Below are 27,172 nucleotides of genomic sequence, written 5' to 3'. Positions count from 1 at the left end.
AAATTCAAATTCTTTAGACTGCCTATGAAGACATTAATTTTACTTCTACACACCATGATTCTGGAAGCAACTGTACAATGTACAATGATAGTTACATCACCTATTATGTACTAGCAGTCTTTTATGTAATTTGTAATATTTTAGATTAAGTGTGTGGATTTTTACTAGTGTAGTGCTCTTTCTGCCTTGTTCATGTATCTATGAATCCATCAGTTGGAAAAGTCAGTCCATAGTCAGCACTTTTTCTGTAGTTAAAAAATGGATAATAAATGCCCCATCTGTTTTTACATGTCTTCCAGCTTGGCCTATAGCCACAAGGGTACTTAGGTGCCTAAAGAAACAGATAGACATCTACTCCCAACCTCTGGGCACCACTGACATTCTCAAAACCACTACTCACCAGCTGCCTCACCTTTTAGGTGCCTACAAAATCCCCCGACACCTAAGTTTCCATTGGTAGGCTTGTGTATAGCAATCTAAGCTCTGGCATTACTGCACAGCTAATGAGCTTCTCAGCGACCTTCCTGAAGCAGGATTCTCAAAGTGGGCATTCCCCTGCCTATCTTTCCAGTGGCACCCAATCTTGTAGGCCTTCTCAGAACATGCATAAAGGCTCAGTCCCCCCACAAAAGACATGGTAATATTTTTGGGGGAGCTGGCTGGATGTGTGAGTTTTGGCTTAGTGGTTGGGGCATTGGCCTTAAAAGGAGAAGACCCGTGTTCAGATCCCTCATTTGTAGCAGGGTCTTAAACCAAGGTCTCCCATCTCTTGGATGACTGAGCTAAGCATTGGGCTTTTGGCTATAATGGAGTGTTCCTCTGATTTTTTATGAGAAAGGACTGGCAACAGGCTGACCTGGCTTTGGCGCCTGTCTCCAAGAGAGGGAGATTTTTATCCATAAACCCCAGTGCACTTCCCTCTGGCCTATTAGGGTTCTAGAGGCACAAATCAATAGGAGCTAGGCATCTAAGTACCTCTGTGAATATGAGACCTAAAGAGACAGCAGGGTCACACACATCAATTCTACGTTTGGCTATTGTGAACTGGGGAAGCTACTACTACTAAAATCCATGATATTGGTCATACATATTACAATGGCTGTATTATAAATAGGCTTCTAATTTGATATTCATATCAATAAAATATCCCAAATATTTTAATCAATGTTTATCTAATAAAAACCAGTAAAACATCAGATATGGTTACTTGTATCTAAGGGCTTGTACATGGAGCAGTAATATGGACTATAGGGGTGTGTGATTTCTAAAGCACATGAATGTGTTGCACATTGTTGGTTTGCACTAGAGGTAGTGTGTTTTAATGTAGTTCTGTTTAGAACAGTACTATGTACTAGGGAACATTACAAAGAAAATAATCATTACAATATATATATATATATATGCTGTAACGAATCGTGTATAGAATACATATTACTTATTACAGAATGAAAAAAGAGAGCCCCCAATTTTTGGACAGCTACATAAAATTCAAAAATTGTTACAGATAAAGTTCCCCAAATGAAATTAATAAACCCTGAAAGAACAGAACCTTAATTATAAATGTATTGGTCCAGATTTTTTATATCAAATTATTCTGAAGTTAGTAGTTTTCCACATGTCTGAGAGCAAAAACTGGCCCAGTGTATTTTTTAATATTATTTTAGTAAACATTTATACTATATTAATGATAGATGGCAGCACGCAATGGCTTCAGTTGGGATGAGGGCCCCCACTCTGCTGGGTTCTCTATAAACACAGAGAAAAGATAATCCCTGCCCCTTACTATCTAAAAGACACAAAACTGAAAAAGGATATGGGACAATGATATAACATACAGGCAAATTAATATGGTTAATGACTGGCATAGTTTTGTTAATTACATGTTTGGTTCCTGCTTCCTGTTGTTTTTTATATATGGATTTATTTTTAATTGTACAGATAAGATGTGTATTGACAGGAATAGGGAAGTTAGTAAGAATAAGTGAGTAGAAAAAGGAAGGAAGGAATGGGAGGAGAGACACACAGATCATTACTTGCGTACTCAGTAGGTAAAGCTTTGTAGTCATGACAATGAAGGCGAGTCTTAAAGAAGGTTTGAAGATAGTGCCTGTACAGATTGTAGAAGGGAGTTTTTTCTAAACCTAGGGGGCAGTGCAGGAGGAAAACAAGAAGGTATTTAAGATTGAAGCTGATTGGTGGGCAGTGAAGGCTCTAACATGGGCAGAGCAAAGGTGGGATTTGACTTCACAGTAAGTTATGAGATCAGCTAGACAGGATAGAGTTAAGTTATAAAGTTCTTTCAAGGTAAAGACAAGAATCTTATGTTTGAAGCTGGAGCAAATGGAGTTCAGTGGAGGGACTCTCAGAATGGGAAGATGTGGTCCAAAAGATGAGTCGGAAAGATAATCTGGTGAATTTCCATCTCTGTCCCCCATACAGCCAGTCCTAAAACATTTCCAGGTGTGGGTGAACTAATGTAGGAAATATTTCACAACTCCGTATGAGTTTTAGGAAGTTTACAGAAGTTATGAGGGAGAATTCACATCCCTCAGTAAGATAAGATAAGTATGGAGTTATTCCCTTTAAAAATATTTATTTTTAATATATTGTATTATATTTAGAACTCAAAGTATATTGTGCCATGAGAATTTATTGTGCTTTCAGCATTATAGAACAGTGCAAAGTGTAACAAATTCCTCTGGCTGTTTTACAATGTTGTGTACCATGTCTTTCATCCTTGGTCAGACACGCTACATATAAGATATCTATGTGAAGTGTACAAGAGTATATCAATACAGTTTTATTTTTTTAAAGAAGAGATTATAACATCAGAAGGGGCTATTTTGATCATCTAGTCTGATCTCCTGTATAACAGAGGCCAGAGGTCTTCTCTGAATTAATTTCTGTTTCAGTTGCTGCACATCTTTTAGGAAAAACATCCAGTTTTGATTTAAAAATTGCCAGAGATAGAGAATCCCCACCAAAACCCTTCAACTTCAAGCCATTAGATCATGTGAAACCTTTCTCTGCTATACTGAAGAGCCCTTTATCAAACTTTTGTTCTGTAATCAAGTCACCCCTTAACCTTCTCTTTTGTTAAACTAAATATATTGAGCTCCTTGTGTCTATAACTGTAAGTCGTTCTTATGGCTTTTCTCTGAACCCTACCCAATTTGTCAATATCCTTCTTGAATTGTGGACACCGGAACCGGATGCAGTTTTTCAGTAGTACTGGCTTCATTACCAAAGAAAAAGATAATATAAATGACCTATTCTTGCTTGTGATTCCCCAGTTTTTACATTACCCCTTTTGGCCACAGTCTTGCACTCTGAACTCATATTCATCTGATTATCCATCATAACTCCCTAGTCTTTTACAGTCACTGATTCTCAAGACAAAGTCCCCCACCCTGTAAGGGTGGCCTATATTCCTTGTTCTATATGTATGACATTATATTGGTCATATTAAAATACATAGAATCATAGAACTGAAAGGGACCTCGAGAGGTCATCTAGTCCATTCTCCTGCACTCGGGGCAGGACTAATAATCTAGACCATTCCTGAAAGGTGTTTGTCTAACCTGCTCTTAAAAATCTCCAATGATGGAGATTCCACAACATCCCTAGGCAATTCATTCCAGTGTTTAATCACTCTGACAGTTGGGAACTTCTTCTTAATGTCCAACATACACCTCCCTTGCTGCAATTTAAACCCATTGCTTCTTGTCCTATCATCAGAGGTTAAGAAAAACAAATTTTCTTCCACCTCCTTGTAACAACCTTTTACATACTTGAAAACTGTTATTATATCCCAACTCAGTCTTCTCTTTCCCAAACTAAACAAACCCAGTTTTTTCAATCTTCCCTCATAGGTCATGTTTTCTAGACCTTTAATAATTTTTGTTGCTCTTCTTTGGACTTTCTCCAGTTTGTCCACATCTTTCCTGAAATGTGGCACCTAGAACTGGACACAATACTCTAGTTGAGGCCTAATCAGAGTGGAGTAGAGCAGAATAATTACTTCTTGTATCTTGCTTACTACACTCCTGCTAATACATCCCAGAATGATGTTTGCTTTTTTTTCAACAGTTACACTGTTGACTAATATTTAGTTTGTGGTCCAGTATGACCCTCAAATGTGGAAGCAGTACTCCTTCCTAGGCAGTCATTTCCCATTTTGTATGTCTGCAACTGATTGTTCCTTCCTAAGTGGAGTACTTTGCATTTGTCCTTATTGAATTTCATCCTATTGACTTCAGACCATTTCTCCAGTTTGTCCAGATCATTTTGAATTTTAATCCTATCTTCCAAAGCACTTGCAACCCTTCCTAGCTTGGTATTATCTGCAAACTTTATAAGTGTACTCTATATGCTATTACCTAAATCATTGATGAAGATATTGAACAAAACACAACCCAGAACCAGTCCCTGTGGGATGCCACTCGTTATGTCCTTCCAACATGACTGTGAATCACTGATAACTACTCTCTGGGAATGGTTTTCCAACCAGTTTTGCACCCACCTTAGAGTAGCTCCATCTAGGTTGTATTTCCCTAGTTTATTTATGAGAAGGTCATATGGGACAGTTACAAAAACTTTACTAAAAATCAACATATACCACATCTACCACTTCCCCCTATCCACAAGGTTTGTTACATATTCTTTGCTTATTAATCGATCCAGCATATTCTGTATCAGTGACCTGTCTTCTTCATTATTTAGCACTCCTGCAATCTATTTGTCATCTGAAAAGTTGCCATGATGATTTTATAAAAAGAAAAGGAGTACTTGTAGCACCTTAGAGACTAACAAATTTATTTGAGCATAAATTTTCGTGAGCTACTGCTCACTTCATCGGATGCATGCAGTGGAAAATACAGTAGGGGGATTTTATATACACAGAGAACATGAAACAATGGGTGTTACCATACACATTGTAAGGAGAGTGATCAGATAAGGTGAAAAGAAAAGGAGTACTTGTGGCACCTTAGAGACTAACAAATTTATTAGAGCATAAGCTTTCGTGAGCTACAGCTCACTTCATCTGTAGCTCACGAAAGCTTATGCTCTAATAAATTTGTTAGTCTCTAAGGTGCCACAAGTACTCCTTTTCTTTTTGCGAATACAGACTAACACGGCTGCTACTCTGAAACCTGTGATTATGCAGATAAGGTGAGCTATTACCAGCAGAAGAGGGGGGGAAAAAAGGCTTCTGTAGTGATAATCAAGGTGGGCCATTTCCAGCACCTTGATTATCACTACAAAAGGTTTTTTTTTTCCCTCTCTCTCTCTCCTGCTGTGAATTAACACCTGGCTGGTCTAGATGAGATCAAGCAGAAAGGGCATTTCACATGATAAGTTCAATGGTATGGCCATGACCATTGGTGAAGGACATGAAAAAAATGAGTAAAAATAAGGAAGTCAAGAATGGAGAGCATTAAAGGAAAGAGGATCAGTACATATCTGCACAGTGAGGGTTAACTGAAAGGAGAGAGAGAGAAGAATTAGGGACACAAGAAGGTTTGTTTCTTGTTATATCCAGAAACATTTTTAGAGACACTATTCAGTATTCATTTCTATTCAATAAAGTAGTAGTCTTCATAGGAGCAGCTTGTAGAAATTAAGCACAAATAATTTAAAATAATTAATTTTAAAACTCCAAACATCAAGCTAATAAGAACTCAAGCTAAGATTTTCATAGAAAGATTATATTTGGAGGTTTTAAATAGAAAATGTTCCCTACAGTTCATTTCACAGAGCTGCCAGTGTGTAATTATCACAATGATCCATTAAGAGTTCTGTTCTGCGTTTGCTTACTTTTGCCAAAATTATAAATTCCACTCAACATTTTAGTTGCGTTGTCAGTTGCAATGTTATAAAAACTGGTGGTTTCTAAAATATTTGCAGGTTAAACCTTAAAAATGTCTGAACAGTAAGAGAAAAAGAAATCAATAATGCAGTATATTTATTGGTCTGAAGATTTGGCCTATAGGACCCACCACCATAGAATATTGGTGCTTTTTATGTAAATTAGACCTACTTGATGAGGTCCTTTGTTAACCTGAAGACTTAGCTCTTCTCCCTTCCGAGGTACAAAAGGCTTTGCTTGAGATATACACATATACTTCATTTTCCCTCCTCCCTTTTTCCTTATAGGCCTATCATTCTGGCAAAAGGGAGACAGCTTTCTTAGAGATGCAGTTTTTTCTTATAAATTGAACTTGAACTAGCAACCAAAATAGACTGTGAGTCAGTGGAGGAATTGGAACATAGAAGTAATATGCTTGTGATGTCTCATCCAATTTGAGTTTGGGCTGCAACATTATGCACAAACTCAGAGCTTTCTGCATTGCTTCTGATTAACTTCCCAAGATCATCGTGCAGGAGGAATTTGCTGTCTTTTCTAGCAAGCTGGAAGTGAAAGGTGTTCTCCATTCTGTTGTGCATCTGAGCTCTACCAATACTAGTTAACTTGAATAGGAATCCGGAACAGCAAAACCATCTGTAACTTTAGCACCTTCATGGCCAAGTTGGAATGTACTCTGCAGGCAGCTCTAGCCAAGAGAAGGCACAAGCAGGAACACAGCAAGGAAAGTCCCTTACACCCCAGGGGCACCTATTCCAAGCACCTCAGAGTGAACACACACCGGGAGTACAATGAATATAGGAAAGGGAAATATTTATTTACAGAGGGATAAAAGGAGAAAAACAACAGGGTGGAAGATGCAGCGATAAAACAGGGTTGCATTCAACACAAGGGCCGACAGGCCCAGTGGTAGCACAGTCTGAAAGGGCAGGTAATCGAGCAATGTGTCTGCACATAGAGTTCAGGAATTCTGGGCAAAGTTCCAGTCAAGTGGTGAGTCTTGGGTGCTCTTGATCGTCTTCAGCACCAGTGAACTTTCCCCAACAACCCCCTCTGCTGCCCTCTTCTGCCGCTCTCTGAAAAGCCATACAGAGTGACCATCTCTGCACTTAGCTAGCTAACAGCCTCCCTCCTTATTCCCAATGCAAAGTCACAAGCCCCTGTACTCACAGCCCCATACAATTCTGGGCAGCAGTGATACTGGGTCTAGCTCTGGTTTGTCCTTCTCGGGTGATTTCTCCCTCACAAAGTGCTCCTCCTGGCTCCTGTACTGGGTTCTCCCCTGGTTGGCTGCTCTGTCTCTCCCAGATTTCAGGCAGGTTCATGCCTGCTTCACTCTGTGAGGGCCTGCTTGCTGCAGCCCTCTTGTCTGGAGCTCCCAACACACAACCTGTTGCTCTCCCCTCTCCTTCTGCTCCCCCCTCCCAAAAGCACTTTCTCTTTTTGAACAATCAGCAGTACCCCCCTTATGAAAAACATTTAAAAAGGACATGCTCTCTAAACCCCAAAGGGATTAAACATCATAAGATACAAACTCTAGGCTCAAGCTTCAAGCACTCTGCATATAGTTTTCATTAGCCTTGTCTATATTAAAAAAACTTACTATGGCAAAAACATTTTGTTGCCCATACATGCTTGTAAAGCACATCAAGTCTACACAGAAAAATTCTCAAAGCCTTGTACATGCATGCTGAATACCATCAATATTCAGTTTACTTTCAGCAGGACTAAGGGCCTGGCTACACTTGCAGATGTACAGCACTGGGAGTTAAACCAGTCTTCAGAGACCACAGCAGGGAAAATGCTGCTGAGTGTTTACACTCTCAGCTGGAAGCACACTGGCATGGCTACATTAGCAGCTCTTGCAATACCACAAAGAGCAGCGCATTGTGGAAGCTATCCCAGCGTTCAAGTGGCTGCAACGTGATTTTCAAATATTGGGGGGTGGGTGGAGCATGACAGGGAGTGTGTTGTGTTTATGTTGGGGGAGAGAGAATGAGGTTTTGGGGTGATGAGAGTGTGTCAGCATGCTGTCTTGTAAATTCAGACCCCCCTCTACCCTGCCTCTCTCTCACACACTCACAGCAAGCAACATTCCATACTAATGGCTTGCTTTATCCTGGAGCAGATAAGCATGCTGGCTGTGAGAAACGGAGCTTTGAAAAGGCATATCCACATTCCTACAGCCGATTCCAAAACAATGGCAAGAGTGGTCACTTGACTTAAGGGGATTAGGGGACATTTCCGGAGGCATTACAGTAATGCAACACCTCGTTCACATTGACGCTGGGGCACTTCAGCCGAGGCGCAATAAGTGTTATGCTTTTCATGGAGGTTGATTGCCAGGAGGGCTCGAGCTGCAGAGTCAAGGCACTCTAAGTGTGACAGGTACAACCTATTATGGCTCCCTTTTGAGCCCTAATGGGATTTTAATTAAGTAGCATGGTATGTTTCCATGTTTTCCACAGAACCCCAGGGATTGCATCCGACTTTGGTGAGAGCCTTCTCCAGACGGGAGAGGTCTTTACCACCCTTTGAAAGAGGCAGCAGGGTCCCATCCCTCTTTGCTGCCTCCCCTGTGGCTTGGGCATTAGGTCCACCTGCCTCCCATGATGCCAGCTGACCGGGCAGCCGGACTACCCTGTCCACACTCCCTAATGCCCATACGTCTGCACTTGAACCCATCGTTGATCCCAAGTCCACAGCTGTACCCTTCTGTTTTCTGAACATGTTGTTACAATTGCTTAGTACAATTTTTAAGATTTTTTAATTACTTGAGATTTTATGTAGCTCACGCCGGCACCGGGGCTTCCAGTGTTACCGCACTGGGCCAGAGGGAGAGACACTAAGCCTCACTCCATATTACTCGTTCTTTACCACCGAGGATCCATACACCAAATGCCCCCCTGGGCTGAGCAAGAAATGCTAAGCTCTTCTCTTCAACTTAGCCATACTACGACTGAGGACGTATTCACCAAGGATACCTGTTGTATGGAGCTAGAGTCTCTAAGCTACATCCTATTGCCCAGCACTCCTACGACCAGGTGTTGACCCACCTGCACCCTTCCCTCGCTGACTGGAGTGGAGAGGGGAATGCTAAATCCCTCTCCGTTCTCAGCCATGCTATGACTGAGGGTGGGGCACACCTGTCATTATAAAATCCTTAACATGAAATACCAACAATGCCGGGCAGAGCAAATGCAAAATCTCAAGGGCAGACCAATTGGTGCACTCTGCTCGGCTCCCTCCACAATTCTCCATCAAAACTGTGCCAGATTTCTGTTACCAATCTGCCTGAGGCATTAGGTGATCAGGGTAAGGCCACAGGATTATTAGGGCAGGAGATGACGGAACACACTAAGTGTCTAAGTTTTAAAGCTTTATTGATAAAATAATAAAATAACAGCGGAGAGTGCCAAGGGGGGGGTCCCCATGTCACTCAAAGGAAGGAAGAAAGCATTAGTGCCCAAGCCCTAACCCACTTTCATACTCACAACCTCACTACCCAAGGCTGGCCAGGCCTGGGTGTAATGTAAGAAGAAGATGGGGAGGGGTGGATGGTAGTTCTGTTCTGTGCGCACGGGTCATTCAGGGTCTGCTGTTGATCTCTGATTTGCCTTGGCTCTCAGAAGGGTTTTTAAGTCCTGGGTTCTTTTGGGGGCATTTTGTTTAGTGACCTTTGTTCCCCGTGTTTTGTGTACCAGTCCAAACCAGGTCTCTGTGGCCTCCTCAGCTTTTCCAAAACACATTGGCTCCAGGGACACAGAACTTTGTTTCCCCTCTCCTTCCTGCTGGCCTTCACTGTTTTGTTTGTTTTTGCAATTTTTTCAGTCCTGTTCAGCTTAGTTCTCCTTTATTTAAGGCTGGCTGGGTTGGCTAAGATATGAATACAGCTGCAGACTTTTTGTCAGGCTCCATGACCTTGGACTGGGGCCAATGCCTTATCTTTGGACTGAGCCTGCTAGCTGCAGTTTTTGAGTTGACCCGTTCTTTGCTCTCTTTCTCCTTCCCCCTTTGGCTTCTTGCAGCCTGTAAAGGAGTCTTTCACTCCACACTTGCACTTTTGACCCTTTTCAAAATGCCTTGTGAAGCTTGCAACAGCCTTACCAATATACAATGCTGATCTGCCTCTCCCAGGAGACCCACTGAGGGAGGGGGCCATTGGGGTTTGACGGGTCGGGAGTTAGGGCACCTGGGGATGCTTTAATGCTCTCTAACTTGCAAGTGTAGCCAAGCCCTAAGTAACAGTTTCTTCTGATCCATTCCTGTCTGCCCCACTTTCTTTCAGACTGAAATGATTAAGATAATCTTCTCATTGCTGTCTGGTATGGAGAGGTGACCTTAATTTCAAAGAATTCAGAGCTTCTGAGAGGTGATACTGTAGTATTTAAGAATCTTTCCAGTAGTGCATCAACTACCATGGTGTGCTTCATTCTTGCTCTTATCCCCGACAGTGGAAAAAATTTGTGTTCAGTTTAGTGTTTTGGTATATGTACACACTCCAATGTTCATTTGTTTTTTCATGTTAGAGAAATCAAGGTCAAAGAAATTCGCCTTTTACTTGGAATGGAAAATGGTGATGTTTGTGATGATCCTTAGTTCCTCAGAGAATTAATTCCACAGTATCAGACCCACTCTCATGAAAGCTCCGTCTCTTGCATAATTAAGCTTTACCTTTATCTAACAAAGTGCCATTGTGGCAGAGGAGCAGAGTTGTCAACCACGGTCTTCAACCCGAGGTGCTAGGTGATTTCTTAGATATGCTGATCCCAGGCCACTGAGTGCCCTTAAAATAAGGATTGAGACCTTGAACTTGACTTGATGTTCTAAAATGGGAAGTCAGTGAAGAAGCTCCCATTGGCCTGGAACGGTGAACCATGGCCACTGGGAGCTGCGAGCTGCCGTACCTGCGGATGCTCAGGTAAACAAAGTGTCTCGTCACCCGTCAGGGGCTTACCCTAAACAAGCTGCAAACCCCTCTTTCAAATTGAAAACCAGGGCATTGTGTGCTAGGATGGGACAGAGAATGCTAACATGGCAGAAAGCATTACTCACAAATGCTACAATGTGGGAATATTAACATCAGTGAGAAATCTTGAAGCATCCCTAAATTATGGACTGAATTGACAATTAGGTGTGTACCTTCAACTAGAGCAGACTGCACTGTAGAGTTACACAAAGAGTTTTCCTCTGCCTACTCGCAAAACCTCTGTCTTACTCAGGTTCACCTTCAACCATAAAATCAGGGTTGGAAGGGACTTCAGGAGGTCATCTCGTCCAAAACCCTGCTCTAAGCAGGACCAATCCCCAAATAAATCATCCCAGCCAGGTCTTTGTCAAGCCTGACCTTAAAAACTTCTAAGGAAGGAGATTCCACCACCTCCCTAGGTAACGCATTCCAGTGTTTCACCACCCTCCTAGTGAAAAAGTTTTTCCTAATATCCAACCTAAACCTCCCCCACTGCAACTTGAGACCGTTACTCCTTGTTCTGTCATCTGCTACCACTGAGAACAATCTAGATCCATCCTCTTTGGAACCCCCTTTCAAGTAGTTGAAAGCAGCTATAAAATCCCCCCTCATTCTTCTCTTCCACAGACTAAACAATCCCAGTTCCCTCAGCCTCTCCTCATAGGTCATGTGTTCCAGTCCCCTAATCATTTTTGTTGACCTCTGCTGGACTCTTTCCAATTTTTCCACATCTTCTTGTAGTGTGGGGCCCCAAATTGGACACAGTACTCCAGATGAGGCCTCACCAGTGTCAAATAGGGGGAACGATCACGTCCCTCGATCTGCTGACAATGCCCCTACTTATACAGCCCAAAATACCATTGGCCTTCTTGGCAACAATGGCACACTGTTCACTCATATCCAGCTTCTCATATCCCCTGGGTCCTTTTCTGCAGAACTGCTGCCTAGCCATTCAGTCCCTAGTCTGTAGCAATGCATGGGATTCTTCCGTTCTAAGTGCAGGACTCTGCTCTTGTCCTTGTTGAACCTCATCAGATTTCTTTTGGCCCAATCCTCTAATTTGTCTAGGTCCCTCTCTATCCTCTCCCTACTCTCCAGCATATCTACTTCTCGTCCCAGTTTAGTGTCATATGCAAACTTGCTGAGGGTGCAATCCACACCATCCTTCAGGTCATTTATGAAGATATTGAACAAAACTGGCCCGAGGACTGACTCTTGGGGCACTCCACTTGATACCGGCTGCCAACTAGACATGGAGCCATTGATCACTACCCTTTGAGCCTGACAATCTAGCCAACTTTCTATCCACTTTATAGTCCATTCATCCAGCCCATACTTCTTTAACTTGCTGGCAAGAATACTGTGGGAGAACGTGTCAAAAGCTTTGCTAAAGTCAAGAAACAACACGTCCACTGCTTTCCCCTCATCCACAGAGCCAGTTATGAGATGACCTCATCCAAGCACACGACCATCTTGATAGTATGGTATGGATGGTATGATAGTAGTGGTATGGAAATATATTGTGAAGGATAGAAAGAGCACTGGTTTCAGAGTAGCAGCCGTGTTAGTCTGTATTCGCAAAAAGAAAAGGAGTACTTGTGGCACCTTAGAGACTAACAAATTTATTAGAGCATAAGCTTTCGTGAGCTACAGCTCACTTCATCGGATGCATTTGGAGGAAAAAACAGAGGAGAGATTTATATACACACACACAGAGAACATGAAACAATGGGTTTATCATACACACTGTAAGGAGAGTGATCACTTAAGATAAGCCATCACCAGCAGCAGGGGGGGGAAAGGAGGAAAACCTTTCATGGTGACAAGCAAGGTAGGCTAATTCCAGCAGTTAACAAGAATATCAGAGGAAAAGTGGGGGGTGGGGTGGGAGGGAGAAATACCATGGGGAAATAGTTTTACTTTGTGTAATGACTCATCCATTCCCAGTCTCTATTCAAGCCTAAATTAATTGTATCCAGTTTGCGAATTAATTCCAATTCAGCAGTCTCTCGTTGGAGTCTGTTTTTGAAGCTTTTTTGTTGAAGTATAGCCACTCTTAGGTCTGTAATCGAGTGACCGGAGAGATTGAAGTGTTCTCCAACTGGTTTTTGAATGTTATAATTCTTGACGTCTGATTTGTGTCCATTCATTCTTTTACGTAGAGACTGTCCAGTTTGGCCAATGTACATGGCAGAGGGGAATTGCTGGCACATGATGGCATATATCACATTGGTAGATGCGCAGGTGAACGAGCCTCTGATAGTGTGGCTGATGTGATTAGGCCCTATGATGGTATCCCCTGAATAGATATGTGGACAGAGTTGGCAACGGGCTTTGTTGCAAGGATAGGTTCCTGGGTTAGTGGTTCTGTTGTGTGGTGTGGGTTGCTGGTGAGTATTTGCTTCAGATTGGGGGGCTGTCTGTAAGCAAGGACTGGTCTGTCTCCCAAGATCTGTGAGAGTGATGGGTCGTCCTTCAGGATAGGTTGTAGATCCTTGATGATGCGTTGGAGAGGTTTTAGTTGGGGGCTGAAGGTGATGGCTAGTGGCGTTCTGTTGTTTTCTTTGTTGGGCCTGTCCTGTAGTAGGTGACTTCTGGGTACTCTTCTGGCTCTGTCAATCTGTTTCTTCACTTCAGCAGGTGGGTATTGTAGTTGTAGGAATGCATGATAGAGATCTTGTAGGTGTTTGTCTCTGTCTGAGGGGTTGGAACAAATGCGGTTATATCGTAGCGCTTGGCTGTAGACAATAGATCTAGTGGTATGATCTGGAGAACACTTCAATCTCTCCGGTCACTCGATTACAGACCTAAGAGTGGCTATACTTCAACAAAAAAGCTTCAAAAACAGACTCCAACGAGAGACTGCTGAATTGGAATTAATTCGCAAACTGGATACAATTAATTTAGGCTTGAATAGAGACTGGGAATGGATGAGTCATTACACAAAGTAAAACTATTTCCCCATGGTATTTCTCCCTCCCACCCCACCCCCCACTGTTCCTCTGATATTCTTCTTAACTGCTGGAATTAGCCTACCTTGCTTGTCACCATGAAAGGTTTTCCTCCTTTCCCCCCCCTGCTGCTGGTGATGGCTTACCTTAAGTGATCACTCTCCTTACAGTGTGTATGATAAACCCATTGTTTCATGTTCTCTCTGTGTGTGTATATAAATCTCTCCTCTGTTTTTTCCACCAAATGCATCCGATGAAGTGAGCTGTAGCTCACGAAAGCTTATAATTTTTACAAATTTCTAATAAATTTGTTAGTCTCTAAGGTGCCACAAGTACTCCTTTTCTTTTTGAGAAAGAGCACTGTGTCATTTGCATATTCCTGGCACTTGAGACCATGTCATCTGACCAGTTCACCTAGTGACTGCATGACAGTGTTGAACAGGATAAGAGAGAGAATTGATTCTTGTGAGACTCCACAGGAAGCTGGCTACTGGCAGAAGTGCAGTTTCCCATAATTTCTCTGAGTTAGTCTCTCCAGGAAGGATGTAAACTGTTTTAATACATTCTGTTGGACCACTGCTACCTCTCTCAGGTTGGACACCAGTGTCTCTGGGTCAGTGATGTCAAATACTGCAGAGAGGTCCAGGAGGATGAGAATGGATTTCTATCCAACACCCAGTTAGAGTTGGAGATCATCCATCGGAGCAACTAAAGCTGTTTCTATCCCATACACCGGCCTGACTCCAGATTATTTTGGGTCTAGGATATTAGCTTCAATCAGATGATCTTATGGCTGGCCTTTGGCTAGCTTCCATATGGATTTGCTTGAAAAAAATTGTCAGTCAATCATTCATGGAACACTAGCAGGATCAAACACTCAAATTAGAGTTTAAATAAAACAATGTGTCAAACTTTAAAATGCAGCCAATATTAGAAAATAGGAAACTGTGCAACTGACCATAGTTTAAAAATATTTACTGGGTATGATCTGCCATCCAAATTGCAAAATATCTCAACTGTATTTTTTAACTGCCAGATAGAAAACCTGTACATTCGAGTGCCATGTCCGTTATAAAATCAATACCTGCAGCATGTAAAATGCTTCTTAGTAATGCAAACTCAAGAATTTGTAACAACATCAGCAATGTGTGTTAATCCATGCAATATCACCAAAAACGATTTTAAAGTTCTCTCTGATCTGTAGATTAATTTATTTATGCAGCTCACAATTTTAAATTAAGGTCTGCAGAAGAAAAAAACCCCTGAGTTAATTGAATGTGGAAATTAGTTCATATTTCTTATACCTTCAGAAAATTAACAGGGGATTTAATATATCCAGTTGAGTATCTACATTATTATTGCTCTATTAAACTTGGATACAAATTGAATTTAAATCACATCTGTTTTAGTTCAATTAACAAAACTACTGCTTCCACAATGTTTGTTTTTGTTTTGTTTATTGCTTCTTCTGTTCCAAAGAATGAATGAATCCTGAAAGAATTGTTTTACAAAGAATTGTAACCTTTTATTACAGTCCAAATAAAATAGGATAGCGAAGCTTAATTGCAGAGGGTAATGATGCTTACTTTCTCTCTAGGGATACTTAATCATTAGGGATAAAGCAATGTTAGATGTGTAAATGTGTATGAAAATAAAATACTGAAGGTGTACAGATTATATTAATTATTATATATCTTTCCTATGGATTACTTTAAAACCATCTGTCATTTAGATATTTGTGATCTGGATTTAGATTAACCTCTCCTATATGCATATGTAAATTAATAGAATACATTATTCTGTTAGACTTGTACTTGATTAAGTTAATTATGGTCCCTTTATCAGTGTGTTTCTTATAACCAACTTTATTGCATTTTTCATCTTTCCTTGTTATGTACAAGTTACTTTTAGCAGCAGAAGCTTCTTAATTTACCAACTAATCATGACAAGATTCCGAATTATTTTATATGTTTTGTTCTTTACAGCTTTTGATGTCAGATGTGTAAGTAAAACAAATAACCATATTCAGAAGAAAACATTGTTGGATGTATAAATAAATCTATTTTAACTCTATTACTTGTAAGTCTGTAGGTGACAGTCTGTGGTATAATACTGGGTCTGAAACAAACAAAAAAATAGGTCTGAACTAAAAAAACTAAGGAAGTATAGACCCAGATATGAATACTAACTTCCCAACTCTAATGAAAATAACACTTAATTTCACAGGTTTTTTTATGTAGGATACTGAACAAATGTAATGAGGTTAGGGATCTTAAGGAGTTATACCACTGAACTGTAAAAGAAATCATTGAGCCAGTACATAATGTTATTCAAACTAATGATACTCTAATTCTGGAGTGGCCATTTGGTCCTATTTCTCTTCCAGGAAAAGATGCATCAATCACTCATTCATGGGCATTTTACAAATGGCTCTAAATAAACAGAAAAAGTTTGATAAGATTCACAAACAAGCTGACAACTAAGTGAAGTTCTCACTTTTGGGGGCAGCGGGGTATATGAAGCCATATACAGTAAATACATTATGCCATTAATATGTCTCATCAGGTGCTACAACTATAGAGAAGTATGATCTCAGGACAAATATATGGATCCAGGCTGGAGTGATGAATGGCAGGAGGCTGCAGTTTGGTGTGGCTGTCATTGATGACAAACTCTTTGTTATTGGAGGTCGGGATGGTCTAAAAACATTAAACACTGTTGAATGTTACAATCCAAAAACCAAGGCTTGGACTGTCTTACCCGCAATGTCAACACATAGGCATGGTTTAGGTAAGAAATTTAAGTTTTAAAGAGAGATAATTTGTTTTGGAAATGTATAATTTTTTCTGCAAACCTCAGTATTTTTGAGCTAAAGTAACAATGCAATAAGTAATTACATGTGTTTGATGGACGTTGCCAGGATAGATAGTAGGCAAGCAATGTTAAGTGATTCCTGAATTACAGCAATTCAAAAGAAATGCGATTTGCCAAAATGTTTCATATGCAGATACAAAAACAATATTGAGTCACTCCGTGGTGTGCTTGTATATGAAAATAAAAATTAGATATAGAATTCTAAAATTAAAAAAAGCAACAACCAAATACAGTGTTGGGTGGAGGGAGAAGAAGAAAAGGAAACTGAAACTTGCAAAGATTGACCCTGAAGCGCAGTCTTGATTTTCTTTTTTGTCACTGGCATCCTGAATTATTTTTTATTTTTGATCAAACAGTTAAAATACGCTACACTTTCTCATGTCTTCGGAGAGCCTCAGCTATGCTAAAGGATACGGACGGGAGGTACATCAGCTTAGTGGCAGTGGTGAAAGGCTTATAATTTTAAAAGCACTGGCAAAAGTGGCATTCATCAGCAGTAATAGCATCTGTAGCATTGTGCACTTCAAGACTGCCTCAGATAAATGTAACCGGGGTGATTAGAGCATGCACACGCCTTTGCACTCCAGAGTGCTTACAGTCACATTACTGCTTCATGCAAACCCTTCACAATCCATTAACAATTATATAGAAAGGTAAGCCCTGATTACCTGAATCCTCACTACCAAAAAAAAAAAAAATTGTCCCCAGTATTCAAAATGTGTATACAAGTCAAATTTTGCTTTTCTGAAACTTCAGTTATCTGAAGACTTCAGATATCGTTTTAAACATCTAGATTATCAAAGTGTGTGTGTTTGTGCATGTGTGTGTGTGTGAGAGAGAGAGAACATATTCTCTAGCTCAGTGGTTCCCAAATTTGTTCTGCCACTTGTGCAGGGAAAGCCCGTGCTGGGCCGGACCGGTTTGTTTTCCTGCTGAGTTCGCAGTTTCGGCCGATCGCGGCTCCCACTGGCCGTGGTTCGCTGCTCCAGGCCAATAGGAGCTGTTGGAAGTGGCGGCCAGTACGTCCCCTGGGCCTGATTTTGACCTCCATCAATGTAACTCCTTTGATATCCACTGATGTGAGAATATGGTATATTACATATTCTCATGTCAGTGGAAGTCAATAGCGTTACACCATTGTACAACCGATGAAAGGTCAAAATTAGGCCCATTATGTTCAGTAGCATATAGATACAGGGCTCTTCCTCCTTTCACATCTGTCTTATATCTGGGTAACTCATGGAATATTGTTGGAGTTACTCTTTACTTAAACTGGTGAATGAAAGCAGCCCATAATACTTAAATTAAATGTGATACTTGTGAAGATTGCTAGATTGGCTACCTTGAAGACTGAAGTTCTCTCTTAATCCACAGAGTAGGTACAGTAGAACCTCAGAGTGATGAACACCTTGGGAATGGAGGGTCTTCACAACTCTGAAATGTTCGTAATGCTGAATAAAACGTTATGGTTGTTCTTTCAAAATTTTACAACTGAACATTGACTTAATACAACTTTGAAACTTTACTATGCCAAAGAAAAATGCTGCTTTCCCTTTATTCTTTAGTAGTTTACATTTAACACACATTTTACTGTATTTGCTGTTTTTTTTTGCTTTTTTTTTTTGGTCTCTGATGCTGCCTGATTGTGTACTTCCAGTTCCAAATTAGACGTGTGGTTGATCAGTACGTAACTCTGGTGTTTGTAACTCTGGGGTTCTTCTGTATGGTAAAACATAGGCATCATTAGCGCAAGTTATCTTTGCCCTGAAATGACCATAGATGTCAATGGATGATTGTTTTTTTTGTCTATTGAATTCCTTACCTTTCTCCTGACACTGTCAATAAATGTGCCAACCATGCTGATGGTTTTGTGTTACATACATTCTCCACTGGGAGCTGGATGAATGCTACCTTAGAGTTGTCAGATGGTAATGACTGAGCTGGATCTGGACTAGTGAGTTATAGGTGGAAGATTCTGAATAAACTTACCATTTATTTGAGCAACCCCGTCCCCAGTCTACCTCAACACTGTTTTATTATATTTTTTATTTTTTGTCAATGTTGGCAGGAGATGGGTGGCATGTCTCCCTGTCTGGAGTGAAATTGAGACAAAACTATTAGATAGTTTAAAAATAATAGTTTGGGTTTTAATTTAATTCATTAGTAATCTTTGAAATAATTATATACATAAATGTATAATCCTCTGTAAAATAAAATGTATTTTCCTTCCAAGTTTACTGTTTTCCATTGGCAAACTTTGATTTTTTTTCCTAATGGAAAGCAAGGCATCCTGATTTCATTCCAATTAATTTGTTATTCGTACTTAAGTGACATTGATGATATAAACAGGATTACACACAGCTTTTGAAATAGTGTAAGTTAACTCTTCTTGAGAGACAAAAGGGATCACAAAAGGCTACAACATTTTAAAGTAGGCTTCAAAAATATCCTTTGATTTTAATTCTCTGCTATTAAGCGAAGGATTTTTTTCTCTTAAAGCAATTTAGAGTCCAGAGGACATTCACCATCAGAATATTACATTTATAAGGTATGGAAAAACTGACCTACCTGTGCTGTGTTCTGGTAAGCTTGCCTATTTTGATAGAATCATTATAGAATCCTGGAATCTAGAAATGGAAAAGACCTGTTAGATCTTGTCCATTTCCCTGAGTTACAAGTTGTACTATTGTTTTTTTTTTTGCGTTACTTTTGAATTTTGTTTTCTGCATACAGCTTTTTTTTTCTTTGACATCTTCTTTTTTAAATTACTTTGCAATGATTTCCTGCTTCTTTTTCATTAGAATACATGTGCATAATCTGATGTTACAGGTTGAGCATAGACTGACTACCTGTGCATATTATCTGAGAGCAGATGATATTGATTTCAAAATGTAATGTTACTAATTTTCTGAAATAATCAGTCATTGACCTGGACTGAAGACAAGCTGTTAGTAAATGAGAACATTACTGTGTTACACCGAACCAGAAAATAGTGCAGATTAGAGGTGTATTAAATGCCTTGTGCCACAGATATGATAGATAAATCTCACTAAGGGAAACATTCTACTCTCTGAAGAGTGTAGGTCTCAAGTGAGCCCATTTACTTCAATGGATTTACTCCATATTTACACCTGTGTAACAGAACAGAAATTGGTCCTATGAATATTAGAAAATGACTGCCTAATCCATAGTACATAGCAGTGACAATTTGCCCCATAATGTATAAATATAAGAATATGGCTGAAACGTAGGCTCTGTGTTTTAAAAAATTTCTGTACAGAATATCTAATGATGCTAGAGGTGCCAACTCCATGGGTACTCCGGAGCTGGAGTACCCATGGAAGAAAAATGGTGGGTGCAGAGCACCCACCGACAGCCCCCTATCAGCTCCTGCCTCTGCGGCGCCTTCCGCTTGCCAGCGACTCCGCCGATCAGTGCCTCCCTCTCCATGGCTCCTGTCCGCTGCAAACAGCTGTTTTGCGTCGTGCAGGGAAGCTGGGAGACAGGGGGGAGGAGTGAGGATGTGGCACACTCAGGGGGAGGGGGCAAAACTGGGCAGGAAGAGGCGGGGCAGGGGTGGAGTGGGAAGAGCTGGGGGTGGAGTGAGAGCAGGAAGAGGCAGGGCAGGGGTGGAGCCTTGGGGAAAGGGGCAAAGTGGGGTCAGGACCTGGGGCAGAGCACCCCCCAGGAGTTTGAAAAGTGGGTGCCTGTGAATGATGCATCAGCATTCTGGGTAATCTGACAATTATTCTACTATTAAAAAATAATTTCTGGATAAAATAATATATTTACAATAGAAAAATCCATATTAAGTTATATGCAGTGCTGTCAGTCCCAGGATATGACAGAGACAAGGTGTGTGAAGTAATATCTTTTAATGGACCAACTTCTGTTGGTGACGGAGACAAGCTTTCAAGCTTACACGGAGCTTTTTTTGGGTTCCCAGACTTGAAGAAGAGGTATGTGTAAGCTTAAAAGCTACTCTCTCACGAAGTAATAAAAGAGTACCTTGCCCATCTTATCTCTATATTAAGTTATAGACATGTCTATAGAAATGATCTAGAGAACATTAACTATCTACAGTCATTTTGCCAGGGTAGGGGGGACTTTACCCTAGATCTTCCACTTCCTGGATGCCTCATCACTGGAATATAGTGTCATTCTCACTCTCTCTGTGCCAGTGTACAGTGTACAGTGGAACAGCTTCAACAGGAGAGACTGACAGGCAGCTGCAGCGGCACAGGAGCTAGCAAACAGAGCTCTAAACAGGGGAGTTTGAGTGGGAGTTTGCAAGGGGAGTTTGGCTTGTGGTGCTTGTTTGGGGTTTGATTTTGCTGGGGAGGTGGTCTTTTTGGTGTGGCTTGTGTTTCCCAGATTAACAGGATTTAGGTGGGAAGGAGATGACAGATACAGAGGCAGCTGTGGGAGTGACTCCTGTAGTGAAAGACACATTGAATCATAGAATCATAGAATCATAGAATATCAGGGTTGGAAGGGACCCCAGAAGGTCATCTAGTCCAACCCCCTGCTCAAAGCAGGACCAAGTCCCAGTTAAATCATCCTAGCCAGGGCTTTGTCAAGCCTGACCTTAAAAACCTCTAAGGAAGGAGATTCTACCACCTCCCTAGGTAACGCATTCCAGTGTTTCACCACCCTCTTAGTGAAAAAGTTTTTCCTAATATCCAATCTAAACCTCCCCCATTGCAACTTGAGACCATTACTCCTCGTTCTGTCATCTGCTACCATTGAGAACAGTCTAGAGCCATCCTCTTTGAAACCCCCTTTCAGGTAGTTGAAAGCAGCTATCAAATCCCCCTCATTCTTCTCTTCTGCAGACTAAACAATCCCAGCTCCCTCAGCCTCTCCTCATAAGTCATGTGCTCTAGACCCCTAATAATTTTTGTTGCCCTTCGCTGTACTCTTTCCAATTTATCCACATCCTTCTTGTAGTGTGGGGCCCAAAACTGGACACAGTACTCCAGATGAGGCCTCACCAGTGTCGAATAGAGGGGAACGATCACGTCCCTCGATCTGCTCGCTATGCCCCTACTTATACATCCCAAAATGCCATTGGCCTTCTTGGCAACAAGGGCACACTGCTGACTCATATCCAGCTTCTCGTCCACTGTCACCCCTAGGTCCTTTTCCGCAGAACTGCTGCCGAGCCATTCGGTCCCTAGTCTGTAGCGGTGCATTGGATTCTTCCATCCTAAGTGCAGGACCCTGCACTTATCCTTATTGAACCTCATTAGATTTCTTTTGGCCCAATCTTCCAATTTGTCTAGGTCCTTCTGTATCCTATCCCTCCCCTCCAGCGTATCTACCACTCCTCCCAGTTTAGTATCATCCGCAAATTTGCTGAGAGTGCAATCCACACCATCCTCCAGATCATTTATGAAGATATTGAACAAAACGGGCCCCAGGACCGACCCCTGGGGCACTCCACTTGACACCGGCTGCCAACTAGACATGGAGCCATTGATCACTACCCGTTGAGCCCGACAATCTAGCCAGCTTTCTACCCACCTTATAGTGCATTCATCCAGCCCATACTTCCTTAACTTGCTGACAAGAATGCTGTGGGAGACCGTGTCAAAAGCTTTGCTAAAGTCAAGAACAATACATCCACTGCTTTCCCTTCATCCACAGAACCAGTAATCTCATCATAAAAGGCGATTAGATTAGTCAGGCATGACCTTCCCTTGGTGAATCCATGCTGACTGTTCCTGATCACTTTCCTCTCCTCTAAGTGCTTCAGGATTGATTCTTTGAGGACCTGCTCCATGATTTTTCCAGGGACTGAGGTGAGGCTGACCGGCCTGTAGTTCCCAGGATCCTCCTTCTTCCCTTTTTTAAAGATGGGCACTACATTAGCCTTTTTCCAGTCATCCGGGACTTCCCCCGTTCGCCACGAGTTTTCAAAGATAATGGCCAAGGGCTCTGCAATCACAGCCGCCAATTCCCTCAGCACTCTCGGATGCAATTCGTCCGGCCCCATGGACTTGTGCACGTCCAGCTTTTCTAAATAGTCCCTAACCACCTCTATCTCTACAGAGGGCTGGCCATCTCTTCCCCATTTTGTGATGCCCAGCACAGCAGTCTGGGAGCTGACCTTGTTAGTGAAAACAGAGGCAAAAAAAGCATTGAGTACATTAGCTTTTTCCACATCCTCTGTCACTAGCTTGCCTCCCTCATTCAGTAAGGGGCCCACACTTTCCTTGGCTTTCTTCTTGTTGCCAACATACCTGAAGAAACCCTTCTTGTTACTCTTGACATCTCTTGCTAGCTGCAGCTCCAGGTGCGATTTGGCCCTCCTGATATCTTTCCTACATGCCCGAGCAATATTTTTATACTCTTCCCTGGTCATATGTCCAACCTTCCACTTCTTGTAAGCTTCTTTTTTATGTTTAAGATCCGCTAGGATTTCACCATTAAGCCAAGCTGGTCGCCTGCCATATTTACTATTCTTTCGACTCATCGGGATGGTTTGTCCCTGTAACCTCAACAGGGATTCCTTGAAATACAGCCAGCTCTCCTGGACTCCCTTCCCTTTCATGTTAGTCCCCCAGGGGATCCTGGCCATCTGTTCCCTGAGGGAGTCAAAGTCTGCTTTCCTGAAGTCCAGGGTCCGTATCCTGCTGCTTACCTTTCTTCCCTGCGTCAGGATCCTGAACTCAACCAACTCATGGTCACTGCCTCCCAGATTCCCATCCACTTTTGCTTCCCCCACTAATTCTACCCGGTTTGTGAGCAGCAGGTCAAGAAAAGCGCTCCCCCTAGTTGGCTCCCCTAGCATTTGCACCAGGAAATTGTCCCCTACGCTTTCCAAAAACTTCCTGGATTGTCTATGCCCCGCTGTATTGCTCTCCCAGCAGATATCAGGAAAATTAAAGTCACCCATGAGAATCAGGGCATGCGATCTAGTAGCTTCCGTGAGTTGCCGGAAGAAAGCCTCATCCACCTCATCCCCCTGGTCCGGTGGTCTATAGCAGACTCCCACCATGACATCATTCTTGTTGCACACACTTCTAAACTTAATCCAGAGACACTCAGGTTTTTCCACAGTTTCCACAGTCATTGAGGATGACTGGATGTGGAAGCTGTGGTATGTACATGATCCTGGAGGGGGGAACCGGTAAGAGTTTTTTCTGCATGAAATGTCGTCTGATAGAGCTGATGGAGGAAAAGATCCGAGGTTTGGAGATGCAGGTGGAAAGTCTGGTTGAGTTTAGGAAGGGGATTGAGCAGATGATGGAGCAAAGATATGAGGTATCTGAAGGGAAAAGCTCAGACTCACAGATGGAAGCAGGGCTGGGGAATTTTAAGGAGAGATTGGATGAGGAAAGTGGTCAGTGGAAACATGTGACTCAAAGAACCAGACAGAGAAAAAGACGGGCTAGTGAAGGAGAAATAGAGCTTAGGAACAGGTTTGCAGAGTTGGAAAATGAAGAAGGGGCTCATCAGGTACTTGTTGAAGGTGGAAGGGTAAGAAAGAAGAGAAGAGAGGCTAGTCCTATAGAAAAAGGGGAAGAGTCAAGGGAGACTACACCAAATATGAGCCCCAGGAGGATACAGGATGGGTTGAAGAGGATTGTAAGGGAAAATAGGAATGGAAAGAACTTGCAGCCAGAGGGAACAGGGGAGAGACTGGAGAATAGCACTGTCACCAGGAAAAGGCAGGTCTATGTGATCGGGGACTCTTTATTGAGAAGAATAGACAGGCCTGTAACTAGAGCTGATCCTGAGAATAAAAGGGTGTGCTGTCTTCCGGGTGCTAAGATACGGGATGTAGACCTGAGGTTGAAAAGGATCCTAAAGGGAGCGGGAAAGAATCCCCTAATTATCCTTCATGTGGGAACAAATGATACAGCCAGATTCTCGCTGGAAAGTATCAAGGGAGACTATGCTAGGCTGGGGAAGACACTTAAGGAAATTGAGGCTCAGGTGATCTTTAGTGGGATCCTTCCTGTTCCTAGAGAAGGGCAACAAAGGTCTGACAAGATTATGACTGTCAACAGATGGCTTAGGCAGTGGTGCTATAAGGAGGGCTTTGGGATGTATGGCCACTGGGAGGCATTCACGGACAGAGGTCAGTTCTCTCGGGATGGACTTCATCTGAATAGGGAAGGAAATAGACTTCTAGGATCGAGGCTGGCACAACTGATAAAGAGAGCTTTAAACTAGGAATTGGGGGGAGATGGATGGGAGATGTCCAGAAAATCTCCACGCCAGATTTTAGCATTGAGAGGGAAGAAGATGAAGTAGAAAGGATACAGCCATGGGTAGGAGATGTATATAAGGAGCGAGGGCAGTGTGGATACTAGTCTAATAGGTTATACTGGCTGTAGAATGACTGTGCCTAATAGGGTACAAAATGTGAGCGAGTCCAAACAGCAAAATTAAGATGTTTGTACACCAATGCGAGGAGTCTAGGTAACAAAATGGAGGAACTAGAGCTACTGGTGCAGGAAGTGAAACCAGATATTATAGGGATAACAGAAACATGGTGGAATAGTAGTCATGACTGGACTACAGGTATTGAAGTGTATGTGCTGTTTAGGAAAGACAGAAACAAAGGTAAAGGGGGTGGAGTAGCATTGTATATCAATGATGAGGTAGAATGTAAAGAAATAAGAAGCGATGCAATGGATAAGACAGAGTCCATCTGGGCAAAAATTACACTGGGGAAGAAAACTAGTAAAGCCTCTCCTACGATAGTGCTTGGGGTGTGCTATAGACCTCCGGGATCTAATTTGGATATGGATAGAGCCCTTTTTAATATCTTTAATCAAGTAAATACTAATGGAAACTGCGTGATCATGGGAGACTTTAACTTCCCAGATATAGACTGGAGGACCAGTGCTAGTAATAATAATAGGGCTCAGATTTTCCTAGATGCGATAGCTGATAGATTCCTTCATCAAGTAGTTGCTGAACCGACTAGAGGGGATGCCATTTTAGATTTAATTTTGGTGAGTAGCGAGGACCTCATAGAAGAAATGGTTGTAGGGGACAATCTTGGCTCAAGTGATCATGAGCTAATTCAGTTCAAACTAAATGGAAGGATTAACAAAAATAAATCTGCAACTAGGGTTTTTGATTTCAAAAGGGCTGACTTTCAAAAATTAAGGAAATTAGTTAGGGAAGTGGATTGGACTGAAGAACTTATGGATCTAAAGGTAGAGGAGGCCTGGGATTACTTTAAATCAAAGCTGCAGAAACTATCGGAAGCCTGTATCCCAAGAAAGGGGAAAAAATTCATAGGAAGGAGTTGTAGACCAAGCTGGATGAGCAAGCATCTTAGAGAGGTGATTATGAAGAAGCAGAAAGCATACAGGGAGTGGAAGATGGGAGGGATCAGCAAGGAAAGCTACCTAATTGAGGTCAAAGATGTAGGGATAAAGTGAGAGAGGCTAAAAGTCGAGTAGAGTTGGACCTTGCAAAGGGAATTAAAACCAATAGTAAAAGGTTCTATGGCCATATAAATAAGAAGAAAACTAAGAAGGAAGAAGTGGGGCCGCTTAACACTGAGGATGGAGCGGAGGTTAAAGATAATCTAGGCATGGCCCAATATCTAAACAAATACTTTGCCTCAGTCTTTAATAAGGCTAAAGAGGATCTTGGGGATAATGGTAGCATAACAAATGGGAAGGAGGATATAGAGGTAGATATTACCATATCTGAGGTAGAAGCGAAACTGAAACAGCTTAATGGGACTAAATCGGGGGGCCCAGATAATCTTCATCCAAGAATATTAAAGGAATTGGCACCTGAAATTGCAAGCCCATTAGCAAGAATTTTTAATGAATCTGTAAACTCAGGAATAATACCGAATTATTGGAGAATTGCTAATATAGTTCCTATTTTTAAGAGAGGAAAAAAAAGTGATCCGGGTAACTACAGGCCGGTTAGTTTGACATCTGTAGTATGCAAGGTCCTGGAAAAAAATTTGAAGGAGAAATTAGTTAAGGACATTGAAGTCAATGGTAAATGGGACAAAATACAATATGGTTTTACAAAAGGTAGATCGTGCCAAACCAACCTAATCTCCTTTTTTGAAAAAGTAACAGATTTTTTAGATAAAGGAAATGCAGTGGATCTAATTTACCTAGATTTCAGTAAGGCATTTGATACCGTGCCACATGGGGAATTATTAGTTAAATTGGAGAAGATGGGGATCAATATGAACATCAAAAGGTGGATAAGGAATTGGTTAAAGGGGAGACTGCAACGGGTCCTACTGAAAGGCGAACTGTCAGGTTGGAGGGAGGTTACCAGTGGAGTTCTTCAGGGATCAGATTTGGAACCAATCTTATTTAATCTTTTTATTACTGACCTTGGCACAAAAAGTAGGAGTGTGCTAATAAAGTTTGCAGATGATACAAAGCTGGGAGGTATTGCCAATTCGGAGAAGGATCGGGATATTATACAGGAGGATCTGGATGACCTTGTAAACTTGAGTAATAGTAATAAGATGAAATTTAAGAGTGAGAAGTGTAAGGTTATGCATTT

At 41.6% G+C, this 27,172-nt stretch overlaps 1 protein-coding gene across 1 annotated transcript in view; it reads left to right on the top strand.

Annotated features, from left to right (window-relative positions):
• The window catches only part of KLHL1 (kelch like family member 1), a 447,831-nt gene that overhangs the window by 331,351 nt on the left and 89,308 nt on the right, over positions 1–27,172 (top strand). The window contains exon 7 of the mRNA XM_038387225.2: positions 16,352–16,576. Within this exon, the coding sequence (XP_038243153.1) occupies positions 16,352–16,576 (225 nt within the window). The remainder of the gene's footprint in view (positions 1–16,351; positions 16,577–27,172) is intronic.

This window comes from Dermochelys coriacea, chromosome 1 (genome assembly GCF_009764565.3).
Source record: "Dermochelys coriacea isolate rDerCor1 chromosome 1, rDerCor1.pri.v4, whole genome shotgun sequence".
Lineage (NCBI taxonomy): Eukaryota > Metazoa > Chordata > Testudines > Dermochelyidae > Dermochelys > Dermochelys coriacea.
The sequence above is the reverse complement of the archived record's forward strand: the minus strand, read 5'-3'. Positions and strand labels throughout refer to the sequence as shown.